The following is an 18,703-nucleotide window of genomic DNA, read 5'->3' as shown; positions in this document are numbered from 1 at the left end:
TATATATATATATATATATATATATATATATATATATATAAATATTCTTTACATTATATGCAATATGTATTTATGTATGCACATTATAAAAGTGCATACACCGTTTTAAAAAATAGCCAGTCTTTAATCCTCAGATTCTGTAAGATGTTTGAGCACAGCATGCTTTAATGCTCATTTCTTTTTGCAGCAGTTGAACTGTTACTGAACTCTCTTACTCCCGTGAGAATTCCTGCAATCGTAACATAGACAGAAGACATCTTAAATGGATGACACACTTTCTGTTTATGGAAGGTACCACATAGGTGGAATGCATTGTGTCTGTGGCAGAGCTCCATGGAAGAAAGCTAATTACAGCATCTAGGTTATGGTCAATCCCCTGAACACTACAAGCAGCTTGCCAGCACTGAATACGCTTCTTATGTAGAGTATTTTACCTCCAAATGTATAAATAATTTATAACCACTTTCTCGGTGGTCTATTGAACAGACGACCTGGGAGGCAGGTTGTATCATAAAACGTTACCAATATTAAATATTTACAATCCTGATTTGGTTTCTAGCTGACATCTTATGGTTTGCTGCATAATATACCAACACCTGGTATGAGATAAATGCATGATACAAACAGATCAGAGGAAGCTACCCTGTGGTTTATTGTTTAGCAACAAAATATGGTAATGCAATCAAACCAGGGTTGCCTGTTTCCTTTCTCAGGCTTCATTATCTTACATTCCGGTGTGGCATTTCCATAAAACTGGAATTGGATATTCGTTGACTGTTTATTTTTATGTATATGGATTCAGTTTGTTCAGTTGCTTTTTTTTGTCAGGTCTTCTTTAGGAATTGGGTAGTAAGCAGGGATTTCTAAAGGATTGTCAGAGTTCCTGTTAAAAGGATAGGCTTTAGATTTGGAAGATGATCAGTTTGATAATTTCCTTTAGACATCAGAAGCATATATAGCACCATTTTCAATATATGGGACATATGTCGATAGGGGGACAATAATATAGGACTTGATTTTAATGACATAGTTGCCCCCTGCTAATAAGATACCAATGATAACTTAAAGTGGGCTGCACATAAAAAGATTCAGACGTACAAACTTATATAGGTATTATTTTGTGTTTCACTTGGCTACAGTAATAGTTTTTTTTTTTTTTTTTGTCTTAGCCATTCCACAAAATCTGTCATGGACTTCGTCAATAGCAATGAAAACATCATTTTTGTCCATAACACTATCCACCTGATATCCCAAATGGTTGACAACATCATCATTGCTTGCGGAGGAATATTGCCTTTGTTGTCTGCTGCAACCTCCCCAACTGTAAGTACAATGGTGCCATCTAGTGGCAATTTGTGGGAAAGCCATTTATATTTTTAAATTCTATTGGAAACATTGTAATATAAATTATACTGCTAAAGACAATCATATCCACTTTAACTTCTTTTAAGGTAGACTTTTTAGTTAGTATTTATTTTGCTTAATTCACTTTTGTTCCTTTTATTTTTCTATATTACCAAACATTATTATATTTATATATCCTTAAGTTTTGTACTTTTAACAATTGCTTTAGATATTGTATCTGCTTTGAACTTGGTTTTATTTTTTGATTTTAATGCTTTTTTTTTTCTTGTACTGTTGTGGTCTGTTGTCTGTGTGTCTATTGTTTGTCCAGGGTTCTAAGGTTAGTATATCTGATGTAAGTTTTCGTTTTATTATCTTTTTATACCCTAAACACCTCATTGTATGTCTCGCTTTGTGTTTCAACTGAAACCATGATGCATGCACGTAAAAACGGAATTATTCCAAAGTATACACAAAGAAAAAACATGCAGTTCAGCTGCTCTAGTGACTTTGTGTATAGAGAGCAGAGAAAGTGTTTAGTTTGCTATGACAAACCAAAATAGATTGTTCTGTCATTTTGTTATATTGGAGGCTAAGGAATTAAAGAAAGGACCTGATTGGTTGCCCTTTATTGCACAGCACCTTTCACTTTCTCTGTTTTTTATACACAAGTCCATAGTGTTGCTTTGGTTATTCAGAAGGTGTCATCAACAGTCCAACCATGAATATTATGAAATCTGGAATGGTATAGCACTAGGTAACATGACATCACCTTGTCTCAGTCTTGTTTTTCTTTGCATTTTTTGCTGTTTCCCTGTGGTCAGGACCACCATCAGAAATTTCTGGACCCTATACTAAGTAAACATTCTGAGCCCCCCCCCCCCTATCCTCCAAGTCTAAAATCTTTAACATTGCAAATGTCAAGCTACTTGAGCTGCCAGTGGTGCACATGGATCTTGAAAAAAAAAGCAAAATTTGGGCTTTGTTTTGATGATTATAGTTGCTGCTGTACATTTGAGATTGCCCTCTGACGTTGGTGCCGCCTGTGCAAAATATTAATATCCGTAACTGACAAGTTGCCTATTGTGCTTGCAAGCACAGCTACCCATGGGATCTCCGTTGCTTGGTAAACTCACCACCTCTTCCCAAAAAACTCTTGGTTGGATCTTACTGGTAAAACCAGCACCGCTGGCATCACTTGCTGTGGGGTCTCATGTCAAGGCTCCTAAAACTTAACCAAGCTTTTATTTTAAATCTGTTTCATACATTGCAGATGCATCAAAACAAAAGTGTCCGCAATCTTACAACGATTTTCTTTCCAAAGAAGTTATAGCCTAAATAGAAAAACCTGTCCTCTGCCAGCAGCTGCAGATTGGGATTGTTGCAATGTGTGGGATGCTATTCTCTCATTACAAGCATCCAAAACACACCCTACTGAGTCAGATTTTCTGCAAACAATTATGCCCCTGGAAGCTGCTGATTGCAGAGATCTGTCTCTGATTCTGCAGGGGGTGTCAGACCTCTGCATAGAGACCACTACTCTTCTCATGAAGAACAATGTGCTCTGCAGCATCTGGCTGTGCCTGTTGTCTAAGCAAAATGAACTGTAAGGGTTTGCACATCTTTTGCTTTAATACACCTGAAATATATTTAGCTTATTTAAACTTAAACTTCAGTTAGGGTTTGAATGTATCCAAAGAAATGTACTATAAAGTATCTTGGCAGTCCTTAGTTATGATGACTGCACTTGTTTTCTCCCTTTATTTTCACCTGTTTGATCCTGCCAACAACACACTTTCATAGGGTGGCAACCATCAACAACTGAACTGCATCTGTGAGGGAGCAGCATGATCACCTTAACCTGTTCTAGGGAAAAGTACTTTGTAGTTCACAGAAGATAGGTAGAAATCTGGTAACATTAGCTGTGAGATATTGGTACAGTGCCCAGGAAGTTTCAAGGATTTTATAATTGTGTCCAGATCAGAAGGTATGATGTACATCTATATGGATGTATACGGTCTTCATTAGGAGAACATATGACATGGTGATAATGCTGAAAAAGGGAAGTGTTGTCACCCCATGAATGGAAGTCTGTGCAAGGTAATTGGGCATTTTACATTTAGCAGCAGATTGTCATCATACAAGTAAGTTTGTTTTATTGCAAAAGGAACATATCCTGTTTCTTCTGCAATTGTTTTTGTATTTTAGTTTTCATTTCACCTATTGAAGAATATAAATACTGTACTTAGTAATTGGATTTACACTTATGTTAACCTTAAAAAAAGCACTAGTAGGTAGGTAATTCTCCTTTCCCCCATTTAGATCACCTTGTAGCAAGCACCTCTCATTGCTTTAGGCACACATGTAGTAACTAAGGATCAGCATTCAGCATCTTTCTGCATTTTGGTGTTTTTAATAAGTGCTAAAAATTGTCCACTAGGGCTTTGATTTTTGCAATTCTTTACAAAAAGAAAAATCATAGTCCTAGTTAATACAAAACCATTGTCCAGGTACTGTTGGGTGTTGCATTACACTAATTTTATAGTAAACCATCCAGTAGTATAAAAAAGTAAAGCTGTCCAGGCTGAAAAACGGTGATTTAAGAGTTAAACCCCAGTGATATACAGGCTGAAGTTATATTTGTGCTATGAATACGGTTTGTTTTAGGTTCTTGTGTAGTTCCACATAATGAATATAAAACATATATGTGATACACACACAAACAAATATAATGAAAAAAAATTGGCAAGAATCTTGCTCTTTTCAATTACAATCTAGGATAAAAGATTTTTATATATGGGCACATAACACATAGAATTACCTTTACATATTCCAAATGACCCTAATTGGATGTGCAGAAGCACCTTAATAAGTAAAGTGCTTGGGTATTATCCATCCAGTACACATTCACATAGTATTCCTTCTCCCATTGAAGGGTTAAGCTGTAATGAAGGTTTTTTACTGTCTTCTATCTTACATATTAGAAGCCCCTAGCTATGAGCAGATCCATAGAGAGAATTGGCCTGCTTTTCCTCATTCTCATCATGAAAGGCGATAACTCTAACACTTATAGGATAAAAAAAAATGAGTGTCTATAAATATTATCGCATTGACCCAGTGTGCATTAGAGTATTGTAATATCATTTCATAACCAGGTGGACAGAGCTCTGTACTATGACAGACAATATATTTTACACAGAGTTTTCCCTGATGGAATTACATGTCAGAAACTGGAGATCTGTGTTAGTGAGGCACAAAATTCCACAAGCAGCGTGTGCTGGGCGCCCCAGCCAACATAACATCACTCTCTATAGAGAATTGTCCTCTAAAGCCCATCATCTTTTCAACTTAGTGTATGTTAGCTACTCTGCGGCAGCTCTAGACTGCAGATTTTCAGATTCTAAATAAGATATAATTAGGAAAACTTCTGAAAAAGTTGATTTTGGCAAACATTGCAATGCTTGTCAAAGCCTTTAGTGAATCCAACAATTTTGCAGACAGGCATATTGTGGGATGGGGCTTGTTTTCACAAAACTCGGGCCCAAACAAACCTTTTTGTGGCACCAAACAGCAGATAAAAAGATGGAAAATATACGTGAAGGAAAAATAAATGTGGTGTTCTGAAACAAATGTAGATCCCACATATAGCAAGTAGATAAGCAGAGAAGATAATAAAATTCAAGTACAGGCTATGAGAGTAACTTTTGTTATTTATACCATATGGCCAAACGTTTGTGGACGCCCATTCAGATTATTGAGTTAATGTTTTTTATTGGCATGTACTATTAAAGCTACAACATGCATGCATAGCAGACAATAGACTTGTTCAGACCTTGTAGGAATAGCCTTTTTTCTTCGCCTGCTTGATTGTTAAAAAAGCCATCTCCATAAAGATATAGTTTGATGAAAAGCTGTGAAGGAACTCCAATGGTGTGCACAGAGCCATATTCTCAACCCTACTGAACATGTTTGGATTGAGATCTCTGAGTGTGAGCCAGGTCTGCTCATTCATCATCAGTACCTGACCTCATATATACAATACATATAGGGGCACTATTACATATTAATGCCAAATGTTTTTAAATAGAATGACTAACATGGTAATATAGATGTGATTGTCTGGTGTTAGCCATATGGTGTATACCATACATGTGGAAATTACTGTTTGGAGAATATATTATGAACCTCTTCACATCTTGTATCAAGGCCACTTGGATTTCTGTGTTTAAGAGCGTGTTCAAGCCATATTACACCAACCAATTACTCGTTAAAAACAGGTCTATCTGAATTCAGTGGTAATCAGTACAACAGCTTCTATAAACCTCATTAAAAAAAGGTCACATAAAATACAAAGAAATACCAACAAAATCTAATTAGATCTTCTTAAAAATGTGTAAGGATGTCTTAAAACCTTTTCTTACTTGTTTCCTGGTCTTTTAAAGACCTTTTCAGATCCCTGGACATCTGTAGTTTTTATAGCCTAACCTATGGTCCCCTTCACTATAATACACATATTGTGATAAAAGCTTGCATGATTGCTCTCTGTTCCACCTTCTACACTGAATCCTATTTGCCACCGAGGTCATCCATGAGATCAGTGCTGCTGGCAGAATTAGGTGAACCAGAGGAAACCCATGCACACGTTGGTTGAAATCTGCATAATAAAAACACCTGGATTGGAGGTGTCTGCAGCATTCTTGATATCATCTAAAAATTTATTTAGGAATTAGGATTTATCTCTAAGGTCTTGGGGTTGATCAGATTGGAAGATCTCACTGGTTTATGTAAAGTTCCATGACTTTCTGAACTTTATGTCCCTGTACCTCTTATAGCAAATTTTTTATCAGGGTGCTAACAAATTTATAAGTAAAGCCTTGAAAATGATAAAATAGTAGTATGATGAATATATACGATTCCCAGCCAGATGATCCAAGGCTTGGTGATATGTCCAGGGTTGAAGCATGACTATACTTACCAAAGCAGTTCAAAGATAGCAGCTAGATGAATGTAACAGAATATTGTAAAAATAATATACTTTCTGTAGATGTCCACTACAAAAAAAAACTTACTTTGTGGTGAGTTCTCCAGAAGTGTCCAAGAAGTTGATGAAGTTTATTATCTACTTATGAAGTATTGTAAAAGTTGTGAATATGGTCTTGCTTCAGCAGAGGAGAATTGATCATCATACTAATCAACTTTCAGGAAAATTACATTTTTATTCTATTGCTCTTTTTGTTCTGGTGGATATGTAGATTATAGGTGTATATATTGGCGAGGATTTGGTGTTTTGTGTTTATTTCGTCATTCTAGTGAATTAAATGGGTTTATTACTGGAAGTATTTTGGACTTTTAAGTTGAACCCTTTTGGAACCATAATGGAAAGAAGCCACAGAGATAATTTTTTTAGGCTTCCACTGCCAACCTCTCCTTCGGAAAATACTTGTCATCTTCTCTAATAATATAATAATAATAATGTAAAAATGTAAAAGCATCAGTACTTTCCAAATCACTGACCTGGGACCAGTATGTAGATCTGATGTTCTTACTTACCTGTTTACTTTGGGTCAGTGACGTGGTCATTTTTTAAATCAAAAGAACAACTTAAACATTAGGCATTAATGTTTTCAGAAAAAGTCATCAATGCTATTGTACATATCTCTCCAGATTTCTTTTTGCATCCTAGCTTGGAGACTCGCTTCCCCCTTCTCCTGTAACTTAGCTATCTTTGTTCCTCTCTAAATTAATTTGCTCACCAAAGCCACATGAAAATCCTCTTTATGCCCGTTGTCAGCTTTTTAGTATTTGTACAGTGCTAAGGACTTTCCCTTCCTTTTTGTGACCAGGTCTGCACAGGTATTTGCCCCATCATCACGTCAGATATGAGGCAAAGTGGTACAATTACCCTTATCAGATATTTCACAGGGCTCTGGTGGGCAAACATGGAAGTGCAGAGAAGGCAGATATCATCTATTGGCATGGAGTTTGGGTTGGGAGCACTTTGAAGTGTTTGATAATATCAGATCCTGAGAAGAGCACAGGAAATAATTATTTGTGGATCCCAGCCATGTTATCACTGCCATGGTTATCCTTTTGTCAGGAACTTGGCCTCCTCTATTCTTCCCTGCATTCTTGCATTTATAATCAGACTTTGATATAAGTAAAAAAAAGTCACCTTATGTTTATAGCTGACAACTATTGTAATTTATAATTAAGCAACACATACATATTTGTTAATTTGCATAGTAGAAAAAAATACTTTTTGAATAAACGTATACAATCAGTGTTCTATATTAGACTATACACATATCCGCCATTGTCATATGGTTAGAAATAAACAGGGATTCCAATCTGTTAGTTGTTTGATATGTGTAGCTTTATTGTAAATAAATAATTGTGTTTTAATGCTTATATTTATTAAGATTATTATTTGTGCTTCCATGATCATTCTATTCTATGAATATATGGATTGACCCTGTATATCCTTTGTAAACACAAACAGCATTTAGTTAAACCCTATGGTTTGGCTTGCTTCAACCATTTGTGGGTCTGAAATTTATTTGTGCATGTTTTAAATGGCGTGCTATACACTTGTCAATCTTTACTGTCATTTGTCTTTTATAAAACATAACATTGTTGTTGCCAGCTCACATTATGTGTGTGCTTATTAAAGGTCTTTCTAAACTATGTTGCCTCCCTGTGATATATCTGTGCTAATATGTTCTGTCTTTAGCCCTAAGCTTGAACGCTCAACTCACACAGGCCCCTAAATTGGGTCGTTGCAATTAACATTGACGATCATTATAATGAAATCACATTGTCATGATTTTTTTTTAATTTTCTTGTGACTTTGTTTAAAGACGGAACTGGAGAATATTGAAGTGACACAAGGTATGTCATCGGAGACAGCAGTGACGTTCCTCAGCCGTCTCATGGCCATGGTGGATGTCTTGGTTTTTGCCAGTTCCCTGAATTTCAGTGAGATTGAAGCAGAGAAGAACATGTCATCTGGTGGCTTAATGCGACAGTGCCTGAGGCTTGGTAAGTTCATGCTGTATAGTGCAGATGGTGTCTGCTAACCCTTACTGTGCCGGAGGAGAGTGAGTAGACTCCTGCTCGGTGTGCAGGGGCTGCATCTCTATTGTGGAAAGAGTTAAAGTTTCTTGCCTGTAGAAATACATTGCTGTATTTCACTATGGGAAGGTTTTGACCTAGTTCTAGATCTGCCTTGATATTATATATTTATAAATCACCTACTGTGCAGCCATATTTTAAAAGAGCTGAACAATGTGATAAATTCAGGACTTGCAGTCCCCAGTAGGGTCTTCAGAAAGGTTTTATAAATGTATTCTGTGAAATCTAAATCTATTTATTTTATAGAAAATCCATTCCTAGTGCAGTCACAGCTTATCAAAACTTAGCATGAACTTGTCACAGTGAATTAACCTTTTCTGAATTGATAGAACTTGGAAAAAAGAAATAGACATTTGTTATAGGAATGGCTAATTTTTACCTTGCTCTTTGTCTTTATTCTTTTATTGTACTAAGCCCAAGCCAAAAGCAGAAAAAAAATGAAAGATTCAGAGCTACCATTAGAGAATTAACTAACTAATCCAGCCTGCCGACAGTTTGGATCCTAATGATTTTCTGTATCCCTCGGGCACCTCGCCTGGGTAAAACTGAACTGGCATTTCCAGAACCACCCCTTGCAAAATATATTTTGTTTGTTTTTTCCCTTCCCAGACCAGGCTAGTCTGTCTTTTGGTTCATCCAATTGATCCAATCCCAATGGGGAGGTATGGGGTCAATGTTGCTCAAACCTAGAGCCAAGAATGTTGTGGAGGGGTTGGAGCAAAACTGTATCCACTATTCAGTCGTTCAACTACTTAGGTGCCCATGACTCCATGATGTATATATTTGGACTTTAGTGACCATGAAACTAGTCCACCAGACAATGTGTTGGTATTTGGTTACATTTAAATTTATGTGTCTCAGACTTCAAAAAAAAATTAGATGTTGGATTGCTTATGCTGTAGGAGTCTTTTCTCCTAATTTGCAGGAGGTATGTGTACACTAGATAGATACAGTATTTTCACCATATTTCTAACCATTTTTTAAATAATAATAATAGCATAGACATCTTTGTGGGAGATACAAATATTGACCAAATGAATAACTCACCTTTTAAACAATAACATAATAAACAACAAACGTAACACAATAAGGGAGAAAGAGGTTATGCACTACTGAGTAAAATGTTAAATAAAGTGGTGGGATAGGTACTGTAAATATCTATGAACACAATATACAACAATATAACAGCACAATGATATCCTATAGTGTCATTGGCCTATAGGTTTGTTATAGTAATATATTCCCTGTACACAGATTATTACTGCTCGCATTGTAGGTAAGTAAATGTGTTGTAGTTGAAAACCTTGCAGCCCTTATTAGCTAGGTGCACCACCCGGCACGTTTCAGTAACCACCTGGTTGTTTGGGTAGTTATTGAAAAGTTGAGTTGGTCTTCCACCCAACTCAGGGGATAATACTTCCTTGCTCAAGAACAAACCTGAAATTACAGTCTAGAGGTATTTTTATGCCATTAGGTAAGCTCTATTTTTCATGTATGTATTGAAGGTGTGAAGTACATGCGAGTCGATTTTGATTAAACCTTTTTTAGTTTGCTGTGTAGCTGTACGAAACTGCCTGGAGTGCCGGCAAAGGCAGCGGGAGCGGGTAACCAAGCCTGCAGGCAGTGGCAAGATCCCGGATAATTTACAGAATGTGCCAGCTACAAGTACAGCCAAGGTAAGCACAAACTATATCTAGCCTTCAGTGCTGTGTTCTCCTAGAGCGCTATGTGTGTTTGTTTTTTTTTCTAAATAACCGTGCCTATAATTAGCATTTGACACCGTGTTCACAGTTTGCAACCTTACCTTCATCTGTATTAAACAAGACAAGATTTACGTTTGCGCAGGTAAATGTTGGTACTTTGGTGCATGTAGACTGTAGTAGGACAAGGTTTTCTTAGTTTAAAGTACAGAGAGTGAGATTCAGCAATGAGACCTTTTTTCTGCATACTGTATCTAGACATCAACAGAACACAAATGTGTATCTGTGTATGCAATGCATGAATTACATAATGATTAGGGAATTGTGTTGCGTAAGATATTTGCGTGATACTTTATACAACATGCAGGTGCTGGCTGCTCTGCGTTGATAGACAGCCACTCTGGGAGACAGAGATCTGTAGATCACGTAACATGGCTCAAGGCAAGGCAGGAAATATATCTATCTGATCAGGACTTCTCCAGACTATCTGCAGAGCACTGGAGGAAGGTGTATTGTCAAAGGTTAAATAAACTGAATTAAGTTGGATGCTAGTGGGACTTATTGAATTTGTAGTGTAAAGCTTTAGACACTGGTAAAATGATGAAATTAAACCTTAGAAAAATACTACTGCAGTGGCCTGATTTTTATTTTAAATCAGAAACATACTCTGAGTGATTAAAAGCCAAGCCGCGAGCAGGCGGGCAGCCAGTTATCATTGGGAAGCCATTATGTTGCAGCTCAGTCCCTTGCGAGCAATGGAGTACATTCCATTCCCTCAGATGGCTCATATTGGTCTTATGCAAACTGAACAATACTTTCTAAGTAAATATCATTAAATAAAATACTTCTAATCCCTTCCTTACCAATTCTAAAATAATGTGTATGGGTGTTATTAGGACCAGTGTAGCCTAAGCATAGCTATACTGGGGTGATTATATCTCTTTGCCACCATGAGTTACCTACTTGTTGCCCATTGCCACGCTGATTTTAGTGTGTTGCAAATTAGGTTACTTTCAACAACAAATTTAAAGCAGACCTTGCCTAGAAAATGCTCCAGTTATGTTCCACATTGATTAGACCGAGCAGAAAAATCTGGGAGCGACCAGCTTTAGTGGCTAAAGTGAATTCCAGAGGAAGAATGGATTAATTGATATTATATTGTTATTTTTATTGTTACCAGGATTTATATAGCGCCAACATATTACGCAGCGCTGTACATTGAATAGGGGTTTGCAAATGACAGACAGATACAGACAGTGACACAGGAGGAAGACAAGACCCTGCCCCAAAGAGCTTACAATCTAGGAGGTGGGGGAAGTAGCATATAGACTTCTCTATAAGTGATACATTAACAGAAATATTGTATCTGAAGTATAACTAAAGCCGAACGTTTCTTTTCATCATAAATGGATTGGGGAGTGGTATCAATTTTCCCCCTTCATTCTTGTTCTGATGGCAGCTCAGAATTGTGTTTCTCCCTCACTTTCAGTTCCTGGTACAATGATCACCTGGACAAATCAGAAGAGCTGGGACACAGATGTTAATAAAAACATGACAGTAGTTTTAACTTCTCACCACTCTATTTAAAACTATTCAATTAAAATGTTTGCTTTGGATACAATTTATTAGAATAGTGTGAAGGGTATGTTAGAATGGATTATAAGTTAGAAATTGCAGAAATAAAATGCTGTCCCACTATAACCTTCCTATAAAGTGGACCTCCCTGTAACTATCCCTCATTTCATATTTACATTGGAGTTTGGTTTGAAATTTTATGTTTGTTGAACAGGAAATATTTATGTTGTCAAGGTCTTAATTATTTTAGGTCTTAGGTTGTTCATCAAAAACATAAAGTGTAAACTATATTGCGTTCATTACCATTAATATATTAGTATACATTGATATTTAATGGTGGAGACCAAATGCCTATTCTATAGTTGAAGCAGTCTGATCATATTTAAGATTTGTTTGAAAATAGCAATATAAATGTATCTTTATTTTTTTGTACTTGTAGACCCCTGTGGACAATGTTTCTGGTAATCTCTCACCAATCAAGGACCCTGATCGGCTTCTCCAAGATGTTGATATCAATCGCCTCCGAGCTGTGGTGTTTCGTGATGTGGTGAGTAGTTCATGTGCTTACTTTTTATAGTACTGTGACATTTTACAGAGGATATTGGATTATTCGTGTAAGTGCCTTGCCCCAGAACAGCAACGTTGTAGCCAATATAACAGGGGTGTTTGGGAAGTCATTTGAGGGATAGATCCTAAAGGCTTTTGTTTTATTAGCTTTGGGCCCCTGAGAGATCTGAATTTCTACTAATTTATGTACTGGAAATCATGTGATTCTCTATTTGAGTTCCCATGTCCTCTGACCTATAACATGCTGTTTGCTGGCTATACACGCAATCATTTTTTAATGTAACATACCAACTAGTTTCTCATTATATAATGTAAATGCATGTAACTGCCCTGGGCAAATTCGGACAATAAAGTAATCACTTCAGATAGAATGTGTTTTTAGAGGCAATGGTGTGGTCTGTGTTATATAGATACATTTCGGCATTGTAGACCAACAAACAAAGAAGAGGTTTAGAGCAACTTTTTTACAGGTAGTCCCCGGGTTAAGGACATCTGACATACGGACCTCTCCTAGATACGAACAGCGCTTCCCTGCTCATTCTGTGCAGGATAGATAGTTTGCAGAAGAAATCTTTTGCTAAACACAGCTGAGGTTGTAGGTGATCTTAGGGACTGAGCTCTTTCTGCAGCCTCTTGTAACTCTTTAAAGACCAAGACAAACTCTGGAGTTGTTTCTTTTTACATATCAAAGCACAGCTTGCTCCAGGAGTAAATGAATGTCTAGGCTCCATTTTTTTTTTTTTTTTGCTTTGTTTGTGATTAGCGCACAGTGAAACGTCTGTCCTAAGTGCATTTATTAAAATAATGTACCTACATACAAATTCAACTTAAGAACAGACCTACAGTCCCTATCTCCTATGTAACCCGGGGACTACCTGTATTTCTAAAAAAAAAAGTTGAAGAACAATTACAGTGTGGGAAAGAAGTATTTTATCCCCTGCTGATTTTGAAGGTTTGACAAAGAAATGACCAGTCTATAATTGTAATGGTAGGTTTATTGTAGCTGTGAGAGACAGAATAACAACAAAAGAACCCTCAAAAACCCAGTGCTCAAAAGTCTGAGCTTGATGTGCATTGTAATGAGTGAAATAAGTATTTGATTCCTTGTTGGCAATCACAGAGGTCAGATGTTTCTTGTAGTTGGCCACCAGGTTTGTACACATTTCAGGACGGATTTTGTCCCACTCCTCTTTGCAGATCCTCTCCAAGTCAGTAAGGTTTCTATGCTGATGTTTGGCAACTTGGACCTTCAGCTCCCTCCACAGAATTTGTATGGGATTAAGGTCTGGAGACTGGCTAGGCCACTCCAGGACCTTCATGTGCTTCTTCTTGAGCCACTCCTTTGTTGCCTTGGCTGTGTGTTTTGGGTCATTATCATGCTGGAATACCAATCCACAACCCATTTTCAATGCCCTGGAGTTGAGTTGATGCCAAAGAGCTCAGTTTTGATCTCATCTGACCACAACACTTTCACCCAGTTCTCCTCTGAATCATTCAGATGTTCATTGGCAAACTGCAGACAGGCCTGTACATGTGCTGTCTTGAGCAGGGGGACTTTGCAAGATTTTAGGCCTTCACGGCGCAGTGTGTTAGCAATTGTTTTCTTGGTGACTATGGTCCCAGCTGCCCTGAGATCAGTGACAAGTTCCCCCCTGTCCAGTTCTGGGTAGCTTCATCACTTTTCTCATGATCATTGCAACTCCACGAGGAGAGATCTTGCATGGAGCCCCAGACCGAGGGAGATTGACTGTTATTTTGTGTTTCTTCCATTTGCGAATTATTGCGCCAGCTGTTGTCACCTTCTCACAGAGCTGCTTGGCAATAGTCTTGTAGTCCAGTCCAGCCTTGTGTAGGTCTACAATCTTGTCCCTGACATCCTTGGACAGCTCCTTTGTCTTGGTCATGGTGGCTAGTTTGGAATCTGATCCATTGTTTCTGTGGACAGGTGTCTTTTATACAGGTACTGTAACAAGCTTGGATTAGGAGCACTCCCATACAGAGGGTGGTGCTGTTATAGCAGAACTGAGGACTGGTTTACTAGTAATGGGTTCAATTGATTAGTTTTCCTGTTTTGTCATTTAGAATCCACGTAAATTATTCTTAACTGCATGAGGTTAACAACATTACTTTAATTTAGGATTATTATAGTTAAATAATAATAATATGGAATAAAATATTGGACTTCATTCATCACCATGGGCAGCTTCTCCACTTTTATAAACAGACCTTGAGTTAGTAGAATGGTGTGACAATCTGTGCTCCATGTCTCATACTTATCAGTGATTAATCTACTTCCATATTTGAAATGTGGTTTGCACAACCTGTGCAATGAGAGAATACCGACGTACCCCATAAAAGATTCTGTCCTCTCATGTTGGGTTTATCTAGAAATTTGATAAATGACATCCAGTAGGTACATGAAAGTACTGTCACATCAATATTTAAGTAAATGAAAGTCTCCATTGGTGTCTTTGCTGCATTACAAGTAAGCATTTAAATTTTGCATAATATCTTTTTATAGCTTTTTGTGAATAATATGCCTCACAAAAGTGTAGATATTGTGCACCTTCAGCTATTCTTTCTGTAATGCTGATTTTTAAATAAAAGGTTTGCTTTTTATTCATGTTTATGTTACAAACTTTTGAGTACAATGTAACACACTGTGAGCCTGTGGACTTGTATTTCTTCCTGTGGTCAGTAGACGGCGCTGTAGAGCTATATTACAGAACTCTGCATCCATTGTCCAATGTCTGTAGGAAGCACAGAGCTGGTTATTTAATTTGCTGGTAATGTAAGTACAGTACTTCTGTGGTATATTAAATAAACAGATGCCTACAAAGCTGTGGCCATGTCTTTCATTTGCAGTACTTTTAAGCAAGGATTAAAAGTAGTTCTTGCCATTTTCCATGTATTTGTCTTCTATGCTTCTTTATGCTATATGTTATAATTAAAACAGTTTAAGTAACTTTTTTTTGTTAGTACTGTCAATGTAACATGCATTTAGGCATCAGGAGCTGGAGTGTAAGCAGTAAATGTAAGGCAATAACCAATTTAGATCCACCTTCATACTCCCTATAGATATAAACAAATTACACTAGACTTATAATTCTGATTGCATTGCAAAGTTTTTTTCTTTACCAACAAAATAAAGTTAAACCACACAAATGGAGAAAAAAAATCACACTTTTAATATTAATGGTTAAATGATACTAAAAAAAAAAGAGGAAAACCAAGTGTTAATATGGGTCCTGCACCTTCATCACTCTTCTCCCTCTCCTGTTCAATTTGAAGGTGCACGTCTCCTCAACTAAGGCACAATACTATGCATGCACTTTATAGGAAAGCAATACACTGTATTAAGGGTATTTTAGTCTTATATTTAAGACTTCTTTTAGTTGCTGTTCTCGTCCTGCTGGCATTTTAGCATGGCAGCATTTGGTGGTAGGATTGCTCTGTGAAAAGCTCATTTTGATATTCCATAAAGACAGGACGCAGCACAGAGAAGCTCAGACAGATGAGAAATAAAGTGATTTCAACTTGTCACCTGGGTTTTGCACCGGTTGCTTATTTCTGTTTCCTGTCTGTAGTTGTAAGCATCCCATGATGTCACCTAGAGATTTGGTAGCATCCAAAAGGTAATTTGTAAAAGCTCTGGTTTAATAATACACTTCTGAATCCAGAATCTAAAATACAAAAAAAAATATTTAATGTGAAAAACAGCAGCAGGAATGTTGCATTAGATTAAAACATTTGGTTTGAGGAGAACCTTTTATTTTAAAGACATTGCATGCATTCATTCTTCTCCCCGAAAATAGTTTTATAGCAGATGTGCCATATACAGCCATATGCAGTTACATGAATGTTGGCTACAAGACGGGTAAGGACCTTCATCTAAGATCTCACAGCTGGACCATCGAACATAAGTGATATTGTGTTTGTGTAGTAAGATTGCCATTTTACACCACTCCAAGTGCTATCATAAATGCTGCACATGCAATGTTGTGCTAGGCATCCCATGCAGAGAAATGGCAGTCCCAGCACAACGCTTGCCATGGTAGGAGTGGGCCCTAATAGTGCTGCTAACACCTCCATCCTCATTTGTTATCCAGATAAATTTAACTGCCGATTCAAAGGTAAACGTTTATGTTCTGTATATCTACAATTACTGATTCTCATATGTTCTTGCTTTTTGTCTTTTGCAGGATGACAGCAAACAAGCTCAGTTCCTTGCCCTGGCAGTGGTTTACTTTATATCTGTGTTAATGGTGTCCAAATACCGTGATATACTGGAACCTCAGCGGGAGACTGCACGCTCTGCCAGCCAGTCTGCTCGTAACATTAGACAAGAAATTAACTCTCCAACTAGTACAGGTGAGCTTTTTACAGCGTTTGTCTTTTTGATGATGTCTGATTACCTGTGGTTTACAGAATACATGTGAATTTTCACAGTTACAAATCCAAACTAAGCCCTGCCTGTAAAGGGAAGTATTGTAGTGCCAGAGAACGCCGCTTACAGCAGTTTACAAGGAGCGTACACTTTCAAATGAACAATAGATATTTTTACTGACTTGGAAAATAGATTAAAAAATAAATAAGATAACAAATAGTCATCTATCCACCCACATGCAACCACACAAGACTCTCTATGGAAATGGAAATACTCTAAATAATAAAGCAATATTCATCTCCCCTCCTAATAAAGAACATGTAACTTAACATGCAATTTACAACTTATGTGACGGTACAACCTGAAAAACTGAAAATGTTCAAACAGCAGGCTATTAAGGGACACACAGATGTGAACTATACAGCAAGCCATTACCACTCATATTCATATTTTGTGAAGTCATAGGGATGTGAGTTGGCTTATTTGGGTTACGATGCTGTGCTGGCCACAATCTTTAAAAACAATATTCATACAATATTGGTCTGTCAGAAAGTATTTTGTGATAAGTAATGTATGACAGAAGTATGGATTGAAGGTTCCTCTGAATGAACCATGTAATGTGTGCATGCTGATGAGCTCAGTAGAAATGAAGAATGGCATGTTCTTTGTTAGGGAAATAGTCCACCTCCTGGTATGTTATCTGGTGATAACTGACAGCACTACAAGTCAAGAGATGATCCTGACAAGCAGAAATTTCCCTTGTGTATATTCCCTAAATAATTAAATCACAAGGCAGTTTTGTCCCCTATGAAAAAAAGAAGAATCCCAAAAATACCACAATATGTACAACTTAAAACACTTCAATGTGTCCAATCTGTTTTCTAGCCCAGTGTGTTATTTTGCTGTATTTACAGAAGGGTACACACAGATATTGGAGCGCTTTTTAATAATAAAGCTGAATTACAAGCACAAACCATAATATATTTGTTTAAAAAAATGAAATGCTGCTATTGTGAGTGTATGCATTTAACTTGACAACAGCCACTTGAAACCAGCATGCACAATATAATTTAGGCTGAGAGAGTAGCAACATTAGGTGATATGTTCAAGTCCAGCCAGTGTGACAACCATAGATGCCACCTATAGATGCATTGGGCTGATTTATTAAAGCTCTCCAAGGCTGGAGATTATAAACTTCATCAGTGGAGTTGGGTAATCCAGCAAACCTGGAATGGATTTCTTAAGTTATTTGCTATTTGTTAGCAAATGTTTTCAGTCCTGGACCAGATCCATTTCAGGTTTGCTGAATCACCCAGTTTCACTGATGAAAGTGTATCCTCTGCAGCCTTGGAGAGCTTTAATAAATCAGGAGACCATTGAAGGAAAAAAAAGGTTAGGCATGAAGTAGTAGTTAGTGACATCCAACTTGCACTTGTGAGGTTGAGAACATTATATTGTTTTCAAAGCCAATTTTAAAAGAATTTTACACGTTACAAAGTGTTCTGAATTAGAACAAGTCCAGCTGAATATCACTACCTATTTTACTAACTCATTTTACCTGGTAAATGATATGTTTTCTGCAGCTAAAAACTTTGTAAATGTTCCAATAAAATTTAGATACATATATTTGTCTTTCCTGGGATAGGGTTTGGCAGTTGCTTTAAACTGTTACGTTATTGGTCTGGACATTTTTATACTACATTAAACCTTTTATATTGTGTCGGACAGTTTTATACTGTGCATGAGAGTTTTCCCTTATTAAACAATGTGACCTTTTCACTCGCAGCTTACTGTAATCATTTCTTTCCCATTAGGCTCCTGGTAGATTACACTGGGGTATTAATGTTCAGTTCATATTTAGTGATGCAGCTGCATTTTTCATAACTGGCATGACTGCACTTAGTGATTTTTCTGTATGCTGAGGGCCCCCTACAAGATAATAAAAAGGGTGTTTAGAGCATTCACCTGACTCTTGGATAGGTAAATGTGTATTGAGACA

At 37.1% G+C, this 18,703-nt stretch overlaps 1 protein-coding gene across 1 annotated transcript in view; it reads left to right on the top strand.

Moving 5' to 3' along the window:
- Nucleotides 1-18,703, top strand: part of NBEA (neurobeachin) — a 371,654-nt gene that overhangs the window by 169,158 nt on the left and 183,793 nt on the right. Inside the window, exons 24-29 of the mRNA XM_072398659.1 lie at nt 1,170-1,323; nt 1,676-1,699; nt 8,202-8,382; nt 10,024-10,151; nt 12,190-12,297; nt 16,520-16,688. Coding sequence (XP_072254760.1) covers nt 1,170-1,323; nt 1,676-1,699; nt 8,202-8,382; nt 10,024-10,151; nt 12,190-12,297; nt 16,520-16,688 — 764 coding nt within the window. The remainder of the gene's footprint in view (nt 1-1,169; nt 1,324-1,675; nt 1,700-8,201; nt 8,383-10,023; nt 10,152-12,189; nt 12,298-16,519; nt 16,689-18,703) is intronic.

The sequence above is a fragment of the Pyxicephalus adspersus genome, chromosome 1 (genome assembly GCF_032062135.1).
Source record: "Pyxicephalus adspersus chromosome 1, UCB_Pads_2.0, whole genome shotgun sequence".
Taxonomy (NCBI): domain Eukaryota; kingdom Metazoa; phylum Chordata; class Amphibia; order Anura; family Pyxicephalidae; genus Pyxicephalus; species Pyxicephalus adspersus.
Note: the sequence above shows the minus strand (reverse complement) of the source record. Positions and strands in the feature narration are given on the sequence as shown.